This window comes from Drosophila ananassae, chromosome 2L (assembly GCF_017639315.1).
Source record: "Drosophila ananassae strain 14024-0371.13 chromosome 2L, ASM1763931v2, whole genome shotgun sequence".
Taxonomy (NCBI): Eukaryota; Metazoa; Arthropoda; class Insecta; order Diptera; family Drosophilidae; genus Drosophila; species Drosophila ananassae.
This window is the reverse complement of record NC_057927.1, coordinates 21,719,014-21,735,416: the sequence shown is the minus strand read 5'-3', so window position 1 is coordinate 21,735,416 and position 16,403 is coordinate 21,719,014. Positions and strand designations below refer to the sequence as shown.

General features: G+C 41.5%; 3 protein-coding genes across 4 annotated transcripts; 2 read left to right on the top strand and 1 right to left on the bottom strand.

Moving 5' to 3' along the window:
* Window positions 1–7: 7 nt before the first annotated feature.
* LOC6498956 (organic cation transporter protein) lies at window positions 8–9,005 on the top strand. 2 transcript variants are annotated; one of them, XM_032456460.2, is made up of 7 exons: window positions 8–527; window positions 2,359–2,553; window positions 6,167–6,566; window positions 7,122–7,389; window positions 7,837–8,390; window positions 8,447–8,592; window positions 8,656–8,971. In XM_032456460.2, the coding sequence occupies exons 1-7, from the start codon at window positions 165–167 to the stop codon at window positions 8,746–8,748; spliced, it is 2,019 nt and encodes a 672-aa protein (XP_032312351.1). In that variant the 5' UTR covers window positions 8–164; the 3' UTR covers window positions 8,749–8,971. The 2 variants fall into 2 exon arrangements, with proteins under 2 accessions (XP_032312351.1, XP_001955610.2); XM_001955574.4 differs by lacking the exon at window positions 2,359–2,553 and having other exon boundaries at window positions 12–527; window positions 8,656–9,005.
* A 466-nt stretch (window positions 9,006–9,471) lies between these two features.
* LOC6498957 (probable serine/threonine-protein kinase DDB_G0281745) lies at window positions 9,472–14,325 on the top strand. The gene is made up of 3 exons (XM_001955573.4): window positions 9,472–9,653; window positions 13,037–13,899; window positions 13,964–14,325. The coding sequence occupies exons 1-3, from the start codon at window positions 9,633–9,635 to the stop codon at window positions 14,187–14,189; spliced, it is 1,110 nt and encodes a 369-aa protein (XP_001955609.2). The 5' UTR covers window positions 9,472–9,632; the 3' UTR covers window positions 14,190–14,325.
* Window positions 14,250–15,003, bottom strand: LOC6501616 (histone deacetylase complex subunit SAP18). Its single transcript, XM_001955572.3, has 2 exons — window positions 14,793–15,003; window positions 14,250–14,720 (listed from the first exon to the last, which is right to left on the bottom strand). Exons 1-2 carry the CDS (start codon window positions 14,856–14,858, stop codon window positions 14,334–14,336), a joined length of 453 nt encoding a protein of 150 aa, XP_001955608.1. The 5' UTR covers window positions 14,859–15,003; the 3' UTR covers window positions 14,250–14,333.
* Window positions 15,004–16,403: the final 1,400 nt, after the last annotated feature.

The following is a 16,403-nucleotide window of genomic DNA, read 5'->3' as shown; positions in this document are numbered from 1 at the left end:
ACAGGTGCTTATAACAGAGGCGCAAAACTTTTAACGGTTCCAGATCACCGCCGACTTCGGAGATCGACGCGAGTTTCCATTTCCTTTAATTGCCAATCGATCCGATCGAATAAAAATTGGGTGCTCTTGGGAAATCATTGGATACGCAACTTCTACGGTTCAACATGAGTGGCGTGCTGCGTCGCGGTTCCCTGAGCTTCGACTGCCGGGGCAACAGGGGCAGCCTCGAGGCCAACCTGTACGGTGGATATCGCGAGACGAGGCCGGGTCCGAAAACCCCGGAAATCAGTGTAATAGCCCTGGACTTCCGTCGCTACTCTGAAGACTTGAAGAAACCCTCAACGGATGAGGTTACCACTAACAAAGAACTGGATCTCCCTGCTCGCCGGGATCTCAGCCAGGACGTGGACAGTGATGTGATATCGAACTTCCTGGGACACTACACCCGCTGGAGCTTCCTGTGGACCCTGCTCTTATGCCTATTCCAGCTGCCCACTACTTTCCACCTATTTATGTTTGTGTTTCAGGTGAGTTTCGGTTTTATGGCTAGACAAATATTTGCCCAGTTGATTGCGTCGCCGCAAACATCAAGCCCAAATATTTTGGTTAAGGTAACTGTGTAACCACCCCACCACCCAGCACCCATCACCCACAATAGCTGCGCCTCCGGATATAAAAGGGCGTAGGAAAATATTGTGCAATTGATTGATTGATAGCTCTAGTGATTTTTGAGTGATTTGCACTAATAATAGACTGCTAATTGGTTCGGTTTCCGAAATAGACATCTTTAAAGCGACCTAAAAAAAATAAGTATTTATTTTTCTGTGAATAAATGAGATGTGAGAGCTCTAGTCATTACAAAATATTATCAAAGTGGCAACAAGTGAGTAACGGTTTTTTATGGCCAAATAACATCCGAGTCGAAACAATAACAATTGATAACGCATTGTTGAGAGCAGGCACTTGAGTTGGCTGGAAAAAAACGCAAATCAAATCAAATGCCAATTTTGGGCATAATTTCGGAGTTTGTCTAAAAGGCACACTTGGCTATTTTGCGAGTGAATAATTGGTGGCGATACTCGACCTTCGCACACCTTTGACCAACTTTCTGGGAGGCTGTCACAGGTACTTAGGCGCCATTTATCGTCAGCCAAGTATCTGACGGATACTCCGTTGCGTGTGCATCATTTGACTATTGAGGTAATCGCAATAGCGTGCCAATGTCCCGCGTAAAGGTTTCGCCCCGAACTGAAGAGGGCCGCGGATAGAAACAAAAAACCACATACGACCTTGACACACACGATCGGTGGCTAATAGAGCTTGGCAAGAACCCATGGCAGTTGCAACCAAAACCAGCCACTAAGCCAAGAAGTTAGTCTAGCCAGCACAATTATTTTGCAAAGGTTAATTATACCAATTGGGGGATATATGCTGCAATTGGTCTTGGCCAATCTCGGGAAGTGATGTAATAAAGAGGAAGTGTTGGATCATCATATTATGTATCAAGAACCTTTAATAGAGTTGTTAGACATTATTCAGAATTGAGTAAAAATTATTCTAATTATAGTGTACTGTGAATTCGGCAATGAGGAGGCTTTCTTCCTTTCTATCTTTGAAACACTACTAATTTATTTCCTAAGAAATGACAAGCAAAAACTTAACAGCCAAGTTAGTACTTCCAAATTTCCCCTATCTCTATATAAGATTTGATAACTTTAACCGAATCTGTTAGTATTTTAATTGACTTTTTCTAGATAACTAGAAAAACTACTGAAGTTCTAAAATGAAATGAGGCGAGTTCATTAAATGCAATACATTTACATGAACCAATCACACCTTGATAAGATAGTTCCCCTTCAAAACTAAAGGTATCCCGATTATATAAAGATATCTATACGGAAAGAAACCACAAACGAACTGAAAGTGTCGGGGAGAGTGCATCATCGGCCTTGGGAACTAATTTTGGTCAAGGCACTTCCCCAAAGGTCGTTGGTACAGAGTTATAGAGTCATCACTTCCTAATGATTCAGTGGCTGATGTGTTAAGACCAAGTTAACAAGTACATAATTTGGCTATCGCTAGATCGCGGTGTGTTTTGGTCACTATACTATCTCAGGGCCCCCTCGAAAATCTGAAATACCGCCGCGCCTGCTAAAAAAAAAACACATTTTAATAAAAATATAATTGAGATATTCTCGCCTCACGCATTCTCGGCTCTCGAAACCTGCCGAAACTTGCATTTAAGCTGAATTTGAATTTCAAGTGATATACTTTTTGAAAGCCAACATTCTAACTCAGTTGACTTGCATCGCAAGGCGTAATCGGTTGCAATTTTTGGAGCGGTCCAAAATGTCGGAGCCAACAGAGCTGAGATCTGCGGGCGAGGCCACGCCCATGCTGGCAGCCAGAGATCTCGAGGGGATCGAGAATTTGCACACAAAACTGCTGGAACAGCTCTTCGGCTGCCTGAGTCCCTGGCAGGGTTCCTGGTGCGGGCTGCTGTCCATCTTCCAGGCCATCTGCACCTTCCACATATTCGTCTATGTGTTCCAGGTGAGTTTTGGGTTGAGTGCCCGCCTGGCCTTAAGCCTCCTGCAAAACTGCCCACCTGCCATGGCGATTGCAAGCCACCGTTGCGCTCCATCGCCCAAGACACATGTGCCAATAGAGGCACTGCCAAGTCAGTGATTTTTTGTTTGGCCAATGCTTAGACATTTTACGACAACTTCAACCGCAAATGACAAGGTTCCCTACACCCAACCACCCACCCACCAACCTCGTACAATGCCAGTTATCAAAGCCGGCGTCTAAATTATTATAAACTGATAATACTTTTGAGTAGATTTCAAACCTGTTGCTCGTGCGTGAGATTGTTTGCTCCATATATTACATTTATGAGTACACGAGATCGTATATATATATAATACAACGCCAAGCTACTTGCTAATCTGACGAAGGTAAAGTTTCATTGAGCGAGAGTATCTGATTTTATTGGCTTTTAATTAATATGTTTATTGAACTCTGGGTCATATAATAAGTTTCAAAAAAAAGTTTAATCTGTTGAGGACTTAGAAAGTATTAAATAAATTATAATAATGCAATGATATGGAGCTTTTAGTAAATATTAATTCATCAAATATTGAGCTATTTGAGCAGCTGTTTTTAATGAGGAATGTAGACCATAATAGTGGGTGGGTTCTTTTCCTTCTACATTTTTATTTTATCTGGTATAAAATGGTTCTTTATAATCCATTTATTGCCAACATTGAAAACCCATTGATGAGACTGACTAAATCCAATCTCATCGCCAATAACGCCACCCAATCTTGGCTTAATTGTTCAACTTTTGGCTTTAATATTGACACACGTTAATTGTGTGTGGAGTAATAACAAATTTTAACAGGCTTACGGCTAAACCCGTTTGCATTTTCGAATTTTGGCTTTATTTGCATTTGATTGAGAGCATCGGACACTAAATTTGTGTCGGATTACCGTATCTTAATTGGCTGCAATCTGCAATCTGCAAATTGCATGTTTTGTCAACATTTTGAGGATGACAGCATTATGGATTGGACACCTTAGGAGCACGATTTCCCAGCGTGCTGGCAAGACTTTTCAATTAGTTCCACTCCCAACTGATCCATATCAGGTGGTAGACACCACCGGCGGTCCGCTTTGGGTTTTCAGCCGGACCAAGGTTGTGTTGGAAAGGTTACTCTCATGCCAGAGGCTGGTATTGACCGCTAACTGTCTAAATATATTAATTAAACAATAATAATAAAATCAGCAGAAACACATTCAAGAGCCGGCACACTGGTCTCCGATCCGGAACAAAACTGAAATCGATTGCGAGATTTGAAATCACAATTTAAATACTCTCGTGCCTAAAGTCCAGATCTGACCCTGTAACAATTAAGTTAACGACCACCCATGATCAACCTCAGCAACCACAACAAAATAGTCGTTTGTGCTATATTTAATAGTTGGGTTATATTTGATCGGAAAGTCGTCAAATGAGTTTACACTTTCATAATTTTTGAGGGACTTTTTAACGGAAAAATCTAATTACACTAGTTTACAAATTTAAATGTAATCGAGTGAACCTTAAAATTGATGATTGTTTTATAGTAATTTGGGGTCGGAGAACACGAAAATGACATCCGTTTATTTTTCTTAAGAACCGTTTTTGAGATATTTTTGAAAATCGTGTTTTTGAGGTCCTTTTTCAGTTTTTTGGTAATATCTCATGAAAAACAACTGAAAAAGGACCTCAAAAACACGATTTTCAAAAATATCTCAAAAACGGTTCTTAAGAAAAATAAACGGATGTCATTTTCGTGTTCTCCGACCCCAAATTACTATAAAAAACACTTTTTTATGGAGGTTCATTTTTGGTGTAAACTAGTGTTATTTAATTTTATTTGCGGAATGTACATCAGTTCCACTAGAGAAATTATATTAATAATCTAAAAATTGGCAAGTAAATGGAATAAGAATTAAATGATATATCATTCAGCTATTTCATAACTCAAGGGACTTCCTCAACAAAATTAAATTTTTTAATAGATTTGTCAGAAAAAGGCTATCTTTTGATCCAACTATTGTCCAAGTATCCACTAATCTAAAGATCAAACAAAACAATTGGCACTTCAACGGAAAATGATTATATCTTTTACAAACTTTCCATTTCCTTAAAGACTTCCAATAAAGTCATGACAACTCCAGTTTCCTAACTGACGTTAACCCGATAATAGATTCCATAAACAATTGAATGCAAATTGAAACATTTTGCGGATGTGTCATTATGTCATTATTACTTTTAAGACAATCTTTCATCCATTGGCATTAACAATAGCCGTTAGCTGGATAGTTTTCTGTCTATATCCATTGTGAAAACAAGGAGGATATGTAAGGGTGCTTGACCTGGTAAATCCCCTTGCCACGAAACTGTAACCAATGGATTAGAAGTAATTGTCACTTCAAGAGTCATTAAAGTCTAAAGAGACTGTTGAATTCGAATGGAGCTCCCTAGAGCAGTGTGCCTGAGAGTCATTAGATTAAAGTGCAGTCCCAGGTGCAGCTGGATGGCGTATGTCGTGCAAACCAATTTATCAAACAAAAATTTATCTACTCGATGGAGTCTAGAACTGCCCACGCCGTGTCTACAAAAATTCCATTGTTGGTGGCGAGTCGAGTGGCGGGGCTCTCGACTCTGTTTCTCTATGCAAATGCCTGAAACGTGACATGTAACCGACCCAGCAGAGTGACACCAGCACAGTGAGTTGCCACGGCGGCCTCAAATGACATCACAACCTGCCACGCGATCAGACCGAAGCCCCGGGGGAAGCCCGAAGGAAACCCTCGAAAGTGTTTCGCTTTTACGGCCATTAATTATTGAAAATGTTTCGGTTACACCTTTACTTTAACTTGAACTTGTAACCATTTCCTCGCAACGCCTGCTAAATGTTTAATTGAGCCACGTTCGGGTTGGCTTTCAACCTGTTGTATAGTATCGTGTATCGTATCTCGTCGGTAGCTGATTGCCACTCCGATGGGCGATGGTGAACAACCTTTTCGCCGCCGCCGCCTGATAAGCCGCCGATTTCATTGATTCGATCATCAATCAGTCGGCCGCACTTTTCTGTTCGTGTTTGTAACAACATTCAGTAATTTAAACGCTTTTTCCCGGCCATGTTCCCCTGACACGAAACATTTGCAATCACCACTCAAATGACAAATGGGGTAGCGCGAAAAAATACACACTCTAACTACAAACAAATCGCAATCAACATGCGGAAGATATTTAAGCGGTTTACTACCGATTTACTACCAATTTAAAGTGAGTCTGGAAAATGTTTCCGTTTGGATTACAGTAGTTCCACAAGCCCAATAACTTCACATTCGAACCTGGAAACTGTCAAGAGCTAATATCTTATGGAGTTCACGTAACTCCGAGCGTGAATCGAATGCTGAAAGCTTACAAATTTTGGTATTCCTATGAGAACCAGATATCGAAATTCTGGGAAAAATAATTTTGGAAGTTTTATTAGGACCATTAGGTCATTTATTTATGATTCGAGCAATTCAAAGTCTTAAATATACCTCTTAAATATTATTTTTATTAATTTGGTTATATTCCAAATATATATTAATTTTTCCAATATAGACTGCTTCAAAGGACTACTGGTGTGCCAGACCGGATCATCTCAGTCAACTAAGCATCTCCGAGTGGCGCAACCTGAGCCAAACCCCCAATGGATGCAACATTCTGGATCTAGATTATGGAAAAGTATCATACGAAAACAACCAACTTATTAATTGGCCAGCAAATGCCAGTGATTTCGGCTACCGAAAGTGTCAGCACTTTGAGTTCTCCGACGAGGACGGAACTGCCAAAACCCTAGTGCAGGAATTCGAATTGGTTTGTGACAGGAACATCCTCAGCCTGGTGGAGACTTGCTTCCTGGTGGGTGCCGCTGCAGGAGCAGTGCTCAGTGGATGGATCTCGGACCGTTTCGGCAGAAGGCACACTCTTATGGCCTTTGTCACAATCCAGAGTGTTTTTGGTGAGTTTGTATTTGTATTTTTAAAATGGGGCAACAACATTTTATCTTTCCTTTTTGAGTTTCAAGTTTTGATTTCCCAAGAAATTGTATTCATTCAAAACAAATCAACAATTTTGATAAAAATCTGAGATAAGCCTGAGGGTTAAAGCATTAAGTATTACGTATACGACATGTGGGCAAAAAAAGGTACAATGTCAATAGCCTTAATTGTTAGGTATTGCCCTTAAAACTTGTTGTATTTTTATGAATAACAATTATAACATTTAGGCTGATAACTTATTGCCGGAAAATAAAGTAAACGCATAGGCGTGGAGAGTTGGGAAATGGCCAGGTTAAGAACACTCTTAACCAAGGCAATTTCCCTTTTCTAATTGTCATTTATATTCAGCTTTGTCCGTGAATCGCTTGGCTAACAGCTGCATTTGCATTTGTCCTGCCCTGTGGCCCGGTCGGTATTTTAATTGACTTTACACTCTTATTTACGTGCCGACCTTGCCACTGACATTCCCTCCCCCTTCTGCGCCCTCTGCTGCACCCTCTACTGCCATGTTGCAGGTGGAATTTTGGCCTTCTCAACATCGGTGGCCATGTTCATGTCGCTACGTGTTATAATTGGATTCGCATCAATGACCGTGACTGTTGTGAGTTTCGTGCTGGTTGTGGAGCTGGTCTCCGGCAAGTGGCGCACCGTAATCGGCATCCTTAACATTCTGCCCGTGGCCATCTCCTACGTACTATCCGCCGGACTGGCGTACCTTATCCGCGACTGGCGTCATCTCCAGCTGGCCATCTCCTGGCCATGGCTAATAATGCTTAGTATTTGGTGAGTTTCTTTATACTTATTTTATTTTTATTATTATTATTTATTTTTAAATTCCATTTTAAATCACACTTATAAGAGATTTCAACAAGAACTATATAGGCCACAAGTATTAGCCTAGAATCCTATTTGTTACATTAAAAGGGTGCCCTTGTCCTGAAGGCTCACAACTTCAAAGCCCTGGCATTTTTAGTAGTCAGTCAACTAAATGAATCCGACAACAGGAAACCGAGCACAACACAATGCGTGGGGATCAATTAGATTCCAGCATTGACAAAGAAACCCCTGGCCTGGACATTCCTCACTGTTTATCCCTTGGAGTGAAAGCTGCACATTAGCTGACCGCTTTTCAAATCAAATGAAAAAATTCCAGCCAGCCAATAAATACTCCAACATGACAGTGATTCCCCATATCCTTTTCTAACGTTTTTTTTCCTCCATCCATTGCAGGTTCTGGCTGCCCGAGTCCCCCCGCTGGCTCCTGGCCCAGGGCCGGCTGGATGAGTTGTGCCTTCTAATTGAGCGAGCCGCCAGGATGAACGGCACCACCGGAAGTCTTCCCCACAACTATCGCAAGACGCTGGAGGCAGCAGTACCCCGGGCGGTTACAGCGCCGAATCCGGAACAAGCTGGAGAGGAGGCCAAAACCGCAGTTCCCGGAGGAGAGGAGGTTGCTGATGCCCCCAACCATGTGAATCCCCTGCTTGTCGTTTTTAGTGCCAAATATTGGCGCACCACCTGCCTGACCCTGGTTATTTGGCTCACCCTAATCATAATCTACTTTGGACTGACCCTGCACTTGAGCAATTTGGGTGGCAACATTTACATCAACAGTGCCGTGGCCGGAACCGTCGAGGCAGTGTCCATCTGTATCAGCATCTTTGTGGTCTTAAAATTGGGAATCCGGAAGAGTCTCATTGGATACATGCTACTGCCGGGTGTCTGCTGTTTGGCCACGAATCTGGTGAAGGATCAGACGGGTGTGATTGCTCTGGCCACCATAGGTAAGGAATAACACAACAACTAAACAGTTTCCAGAAGCCTAACCAATCCCTTCCAGCCAAATGTCTAATTGGAGCCAATAATGCCATTATTCCCACCTACACGGCAATGCAGTATCCAACTATCGTTCGGAACTTTGGTGTGGGCCTGGGTAATCTGGCCTCGGGAATAGCCCTCATCCTAGTGCCCTTCCTTTGGCAACTGGTGGGTAACCTATTATTTAACTTATAATCTCATATTTAACCCATTTGTATGAATTTTTTTCAGGAGCACATTGATGCCTTGCTTCCCTTGAATATCATGGGTGTTTGTGGACTGGTGGGAGCGGTGGCTATTAGTCTCATGAAGGATGTCGAATAAAAAGGATCTTTGAGCTGGATTTTTGGAATTTAAACAGGAATAACTACCGTGACAGGATATGCCTAACTGTGATATACATATATTGGACCTACTTATGGGGGATACTGCACTAAGCCCGACCCAAAACATTTTTCTCATTCTTACATAAACTATGAATTTATTTTATTTATAACTCTCTTGCATAAAAAAACATTTTTTAATCTATGCTAAAAATTTGTTTTATTTTATCAATAAAATAAAATTAATAACTAAAATAAGTGGAACAGTTTAATGTTATTTATAAATCATGCTATAAAAAAAAGATGGCTTCTACTGGTATGAAACTTTGCTAGTTCGCCATAAACCGCCTTAGCATGGACAACAACCATTGCGCATACGCTGTGTTGGCTACAAAGAGTCTCAATTTAAGCTTGCCAGCAAGCTTGACTTAAGCGATGCCAGAGTTTGCAAGTTTTTGAACAGATTACTGACAGCAGTAAAAGTAATTTAAAACTAAATCACGTTCCCGGCGCTGATCGATGCAAATCCATTCTCATGTCCACAAATGAGTGCAAAAAGCAGCGATACCTGTCACTTTCGTTACTTCATCGAGAGATGCGCTCCACTTTCGTCTGGGGAATTCATTGCATGACCTAGCCGTGCCAAACACACACGCCTCACATAAATTTTCCGCGCCTCTAAAGCCAAAGCTCCGGATTGCGAACGGAGCTGGCTATAAAGCCGCCTGCGCACCTGGCGGGCCCAGCATTTGAGCGTTCAACGGTTGGCCAAAAGCAGGCCAGGACTTTTCTCCCGCCAGCTATAGAGAGTGATTATAATTTAAATTCCGGAAGTGTTAAAGCACCCTAGGGATCAGAGAAGAAATAAAAGAGCACAACTTCATTATGAAACTCCAATTAATTGCGGTAAGTGGATGGCGAAAATCAAAGGAGTCATATATTGCTTTTGTGTTCTCGGTCATGTGAATCATAAAAGTATATGCAACTACCAAGGTCGTTTGGTTGCCAGCTTAAGACTCAATCTCAGATTGAGACATTGGCTATTTGTATTTGCATTTAATAGAAAGTACCTGACTGTTTCAGTGCCTCAATGCAAAGCAATTAGCCATTAATGTTGGCCAATTGACATTTCATTTGGCATCATAAAGATCACATCATAAATATTCGATACAATCGCCCAGCAATTGTTTTGACTTGTTTTAACCAAAGAATTCCGTTTGAGGAATTGCTCAACCAAGCCCTCGGGTCAGATATTTTAACGAGCGTTTGTTGGCTTCGAGCCCAGCTCCGCCTTAACATGGCCAACTCCCCTTCAGCCCATTTTTTGTGGTCCCGAAATCGACTCGAGTTCAATTTGTTGTTCAGACAAAAGATTATCAATGGAATTCGCTACTGTGCCAATTTGATAAATAGACCATTGTAGGGTAAATAAATTTACAAAATTGCAATGCAATCACGAAAATCCCCAATAATCTGTCAAACTAGTTTCAAATAATTTATCCTCCAAAACAAGTTATTCCTTTTGAAGTAAAATATTTAAGATCTGCAGAAGAAATAGTTTAAGTTAATATATAATTATAGGAAAATTGTATTTTTACCAACCTTGAAAAATATTTATTTTAGATAGAACAAAATTATAGTTAATTCATTTCTTATTTTAAAAATAATCTGTCAGCAATTTCAATTTCGATTTCGTGTTTTATTTTTATTATTATTAGCTATTTAAGTTCAACACTTCTATGATTTCTCCGCCAAAATATATCTCGAAAATCCCATAAATCAGCGGATCTAACAAGATTTTCATGCCGCAGATTGCTTGATTGATTGACTTGTGGCTTGGCCAAATTATGGACATGGCCTAATGAGTTGGCCAAAAGTTGGACCAGAAAATGAATTGTTAATGACAAGAAACACCCAATTTGCCGGCAATTTTTTGGGAGCGTATTGTCCGAATGGAGTATGTCACGAAACGTTATTGTGCGGGCTTCGATTCAAAATAAAAAATATGTATCAAGGTCGCTTCAACAACTAAGTATAACTAGTTATGGGGATTCATAAAACGCACCCAAGGCAGCACCACCGATGCAAATTCTCAACACGCACTCGCACTCGCACTCGGTTCACATTGCAGATGCAGTGCAGCAGATACAAATTCAGATCCAGATGCAGATACATGCCCACTCCGCGACGCAGTTGGGCGTTGTGTGCTGGGTATTACGTAATATGAACGGGTATATGCCTACATAAATAAGGCTATATGCACAGGCCCAAAGTGTTACATATATCTGAGAGCCAAGCCGGCTCGAAAGTGCACTGACAACTATTCCAGCTCAACGAGTCTGGCCAGCGCGGAAAAATGCGAGTGCCTGTGCCTGTGCCTGGTCGGGGGCACCTGGGATAAAAGTAATTGTTTTCGATTTCATTCGGTCAATGGCCAGTCAAGGCCAGGCCTTAGCCAGAAGTCCTTAGCCAGGTTATTGTAACTAATGACCCGACCATCGCGTAAACATCTTTTGTTGCCACTTTTGAGATGATGATTCTCCAATCAAAGGTACTCGTGGGCGTGAAGCCCCCATCCATCCAATCCAGCTGGGATTGGCGCTGTTTCTGGGTTCGGCAGCACCCCATCCATATGGCATTACAAATGTCTACGAATTTTTCGACTCATATTTTTAGTTTCCTTGAACCGAGGCGGAGTCATAAAAGCAATTAAATCAAATCAAGTTCCCCGGCCTGAAAAATGCACAAAAAAATAAAATGCTGCAAGTGTCTGGCAGGCCTTGCCTTGCTTTATTATTGGCCTCTTTGGCGCATGGCTTTTCATTAATTTTAGAGCCAAGTAGTTCACTTGACCAGGTAGTTGGCTAGCCAGCCAAGCCACTGGAATGTTTGGCTTGAATGGTCGCACACAAAAACAAACAACTGGCTCAGTTACAGGAAAGTAATGGATAATAATAGTAAAAACCAAAAGCGTATAAAAAAGTGTTGCATGCATAACAAAATCAGCATAAGCCGAAGGCTTCAATGAATCGATTGATTGTAAGACTTAGTTGTCCACTTTTCAACAATTGAATCATAAAATATGAAACTAGCAGGTGGGACATACTATTGTTTATATAAGAGGAGATTATAGATAGGATTATATTTCATAATGTATTCATATTTATTTCCATAAAATACACTATAATAAGCTTAAAAGTTGCCAATTCCCTTCTCAAATTTCAAGAACTCTATTTTTTAAATCATAATTCCGTATTGACTTTTATCATCGGCCCCCAACTCATAATACTTTTAGACAAGATCACCGGCAAAATGTGGGGCAAAGTTATTTGATCTGAGCTAAGAACGAAACTGAAACCGAAAGCCGAGCTCCCGTTCAGTACCCCCAAGAATTGTGTAACTGCTAATGAAGACTAATTAAAAGTTGAAACAATCCAACTACCCGATCGGTCACTTGTCCTAGACTTTGACTTCTTTTGCGAACCGGAAACTTTTGGCCAGGGTGTTGTGCCACATGCCACATGCCGCATAACTTTGGCCATGCAAATTGCGCAACCCAGACGCCAAGTCTGAAATGTTTTCGGTTTTTCTCCTTCTGTTTTTTTGGTCTCGGTTTTGACTTGGGCTCTCTTAGCCTGGCTTTTATGATCGATCGGCAGCGAGGTGGGGCAGATATCGCGATTTGTTTTATGTTCCACATTTACGGCTATTACAGTATTTGTTGCCAGTGGTTGCCGAGGCAGTTGTGCCGCCACCACACTGCCACAATTACAAATTGTTACTTAGATATAGCTATATATGTTTATATAGAAGTGGTTTATAAATTTTAAACCAGTTTATAGAGGTGTGTGGCACTTACTTTGCGCTTCAAGATGTGCCACCAAAAAGTAAGGCTACCAGTGGTCATAATATACCATTTATATCCTGATATAAGACCAATATTGGTCTTGGCCCAGGCCCAAGATATTCTCATTTATTATCTCATCTCATGTAAAATAAAAGAATATATCATTGACCAAAATTTGGCTTAGTAATTACCGTAAAATTTCAATATAATTCTAAGAAACCGTTGCAGTAACAAGTTTAAACCAAAGCTCCCTCTATATATGTCCACTATTTATATGTGTGTCAGGTAATTAAGACAGGTATGGCCGAAGACACGGCACCTGGTAATGGCAAATTGGTAAAGTGTGGCGTGCTGTTGCCAAAGTAAAGACATAACGACCTCCTTTTATAGATTTCCTAAAGACCTATACCTAATTTTATAACAATTTCCATTACGTTTTTAGCTCGTATGTGGCGCTCTTGCTTTGGCCGAGGCCCAGAACTACCCGCAGCGCCTTAGTATACCCGGAGCCGTGGCATCACCGGGTCCACTACCTCACCGCCAACCAGTGCTACGAGTGCGTCGTCCAGGTCCTTCTCTGCGCCAGCAGAATGCCATTCTCCCGCCGGTGACGCAACGCATCACTCTTGAAGAGCCTCGCCCCGTGACGGAGGCGGAGGAGGATGAAGCCCCCGAGCCATATCTTCCTAATCTGCTACGGGAGCAGCAGCTGGCCCAGGCCCAACAGTCTCAGTTCCAGCAGGCGGCAGCCGCTTTTCTGGCCGGCCAACAGCCCATCGAACAACCATCGCCAGTGCAGCAATACCTTCAAAACGAGGACTCCCAGCCGGCGGCCATCCTGCCACCTCCAGCTCGTTTCCCAGCCGAACGTCCATCCATTCCGTCGCCACCAAACAGGCCCTCATCCTTCAACGATTTCGGTATCGGACGATTCGAGAACTCGCAGAGGTTCGGCCTGGAGAGACCCACGCCCACAGCAGCAGCGCCTCCCCCACCACCTCCACCACAGCCCCAGCGAGTGGCTGTGATCCGAACCAGACCATCCGCTGCGGCCCTGCGTCCCGAACCACCAGCACCTCAGGCAGTGCCCAGACCACGTCCAAAGCCAGTTCCATCCCGCCCTCTTATCGACCAGAACCAACTGCAGGAAGAACGGGAGCAGCAACAGCAGCGCCCAAGACGACCGGTCGCCCAGACCATTCGCAAATGGCGGGAAGAAAATGAAGACGGTAGCATCACGTGGGGCTACGAGAACGACGATGGCTCCTTCAAGGAGGAGATCATAGGCACAGACTGCATCACCAAGTAAGTATTAACCAGAATAGTCAAGTTTTCATTCTCACGTGTGCCTCTACCATTAAATCACTAGGGGCACATATGGATACATCGATCCGGATGGCAACAAACGTGAATACCACTACGAAACCGGCATTAAGTGTGATCCCAACGCCCGGGACAACGAGGATGAGTTGCAGGAGAACGGTTTCATCAACTACGAGGAGAACCGCGCCGTTCTGCCTAATGGCCTGGAGATCGACATGACGCAGTTGGGCAAGAAGAAGTCGAAGCGCCCAAACAGCATCTACAGGAACTGATAGTCCCCGAAGCCCCGGAGCAGCAGCAGTAGTCCCTTAAGTCAAACAGCTCGTAGATCGTCTTATTTGTATTCCACTTATAATTATGTTCATACTTCATTGAGTGTCAAGTGACATATTAAATGATTAGTTCGTACATTGGCATTAGTAGGGGCGCTGACGCCTATTGGTGGGAGGCAGCCTGTTCGGGGGCGTGATTGAGATGTCAAGAAAGTCTCCGATGCTGAATTTTGCCTGGGCCAGGGTCTTGTTATCGTCGATTCCCTTTTGGCCCGTGCACGTCACTCCGATCTCGCGCATCAAGAAATGCTGGTTGCGGAAGTTTGGGTAAACGACGGCAAAGTCGAAGTAGGTTCCCTTCTTTCGCGTATCCGGATTAACGTCACGTACCAGGGAGGTCAGCTCGTGGAGCGTTGCATCCTGCCAGGTGTATATTTGGAGTTCGTTTGTGGGCACATTGCCGAACATGTACTCTGAGACGGAGTGGTGGCGTCCGGTGGAGCAGAATACCCGAAGCAAAAGGGGGCAGGTCTGTATAATTATTAAAAGCCGGAAAAAATAACATTAGCAAAACGATGGCTTACAGCGGCTTGGCCTACAAACCTTCTCGCGGTCTATTTGCTTGACCTGCGTCTTATCCTCCACAATCATAGACTCTACGTTGGCCATGGTCAAGTTTAAAATGATATTTTACAGCCTAGTAGTTATTTTTAATACAAAATTAACAATTTTCCCGAATTTGTTTTACTTCTGTGAGAGATGGAAAAATATCCACGAAAACATCGGAGCGTCGATAAAATCCATCGATGGAAAAAAGTAAAACAGTGTTGGCTAACGATAGTTTAAATAAACTGCTTGAATTTCTTTTGAAATAATATTAGCACGAAACTTATATTTTAATTTATAATTAAATAAATTCTTTAAATACAATATTACAATAATTACCTATAAAACATCTTACTTTGAAATATAAACAGTCAAGTATTTAACGCAGCCGCCAATGTTTCACCTTCCGCTGTTTCATACAGATGTTAATCGACGAATAAAGTTCCGATCTTTTTATAATCTTAAAATAAAAGATTAAATGCATTTTTTTAAATAATTTAAGTTTCTAAACATTTTAAGAAAAAAATATTACATTTATCTAAACTATTGTTTACGCAAATGACCTCCTCAAGGAATATGACAAGCTGAATGCTATGAAACTCATTTCCGGGCTAAAATTTAAAATTGAAACTATCAAAACTATGTTTATTAATTAAATAACAAATGTTAATAAGTTGTTTGGATATATTATAAACCAAGCCACCCTTGACTACAAATTTATAATTTACAATCGATTAGCTTCAATCTTCTTTTGCTTACAATTTTTTTTCCAAGTCGCTTAGAAACCCTGAATGGTGGAAAATTTAAATAAAAAGAGTAAAGAATCGAGAGCGATAAGAACTGTTGGCCCACTCAAAAAGGTAAATAAAAGTCACCCAATTGGCAAGCCCATTACGTTTGTTATGTGTAGATCGGATTAGTTGCGATTTCATAATTAAGCCATAATGTGGGGACACACATAAACAACTTGTTCAATTCGCGTCTTTGCCCAAAACATTAACCAAATTTTTTGGGGAAGACACCCAAAGGCTTTATGCGTTCGCAAGGCGCGAAGCAAACAAATAAGTTTTTGGTCAACGATTCGAACGTGTCGGTGTAATTAACACATTTTTGATTCACAAAGCAAATACAACCTGTTGCTGGGCGGGGACAGGCAAGATGATGGGGCCGGGGATGTCGCGCGATTTAATAAACGTCATTTGTCGGCCGTTTCACTTTTATTCGCAGGAAATTGAATCACCCGGGCTACGGCTCTTAAAAAGGTTATTATTTTGCCAAGATTGGTAACCCAGATAAATCAATAAGCTTTTAATAATAAGGAACACCTTTATTTCAATGGAAATTACCTTCGAAGGAGTGTTAAATGTGGCAACAAAGTTTATATTGTTTATTGTTTATTTACTTTTAAACAAAATAATATAATTTAAAACTGAAAGATACAATAAAAGATTAGATATTTCTTGAATTAAAATAATAAAATTAAATGTAATTTTGAACTTTTATTTATCAGCCTGTGACAACAGGTGTAATGTACTTATTTTGCGTCCCATTTGACGCATCATCGTTAGTCTTTCATTTAGCCAGAATAGATAAGGAATATTGAAAAAA

Excerpts from the sequence above, each read along its gene's own strand:
- LOC6498957 (XM_001955573.4), top strand. The coding sequence starts at position 9,633 with ATGAAACTCCAATTAATTGCG. Across the intron at positions 9,654-13,036 it reads TGAAACTCCAATTAATTGCG|CTCGTATGTGGCGCTCTTGC; the intron begins GTAAGTGGATGG and ends TTACGTTTTTAG. Across the intron at positions 13,900-13,963 it reads GGCACAGACTGCATCACCAA|GGGCACATATGGATACATCG; the intron begins GTAAGTATTAAC and ends TTAAATCACTAG.
- LOC6498956 (XM_032456460.2), top strand. The coding sequence starts at position 165 with ATGAGTGGCGTGCTGCGTCGCGGTTCCCTGAGCTTCGACTGCCGGGGC. Across the intron at positions 6,567-7,121 it reads CACAATCCAGAGTGTTTTTG|GTGGAATTTTGGCCTTCTCA; the intron begins GTGAGTTTGTAT and ends GCCATGTTGCAG. Across the intron at positions 8,593-8,655 it reads TGCCCTTCCTTTGGCAACTG|GAGCACATTGATGCCTTGCT; the intron begins GTGGGTAACCTA and ends AATTTTTTTCAG.
- LOC6501616 (XM_001955572.3), bottom strand. The coding sequence starts at position 14,858 with ATGGCCAACGTAGAGTCTATGATTGTGGAGGATAAGACGCAGGTCAAG. Across the intron at positions 14,721-14,792 it reads AGCAAATAGACCGCGAGAAG|ACCTGCCCCCTTTTGCTTCG; the intron begins GTTTGTAGGCCA and ends ATAATTATACAG.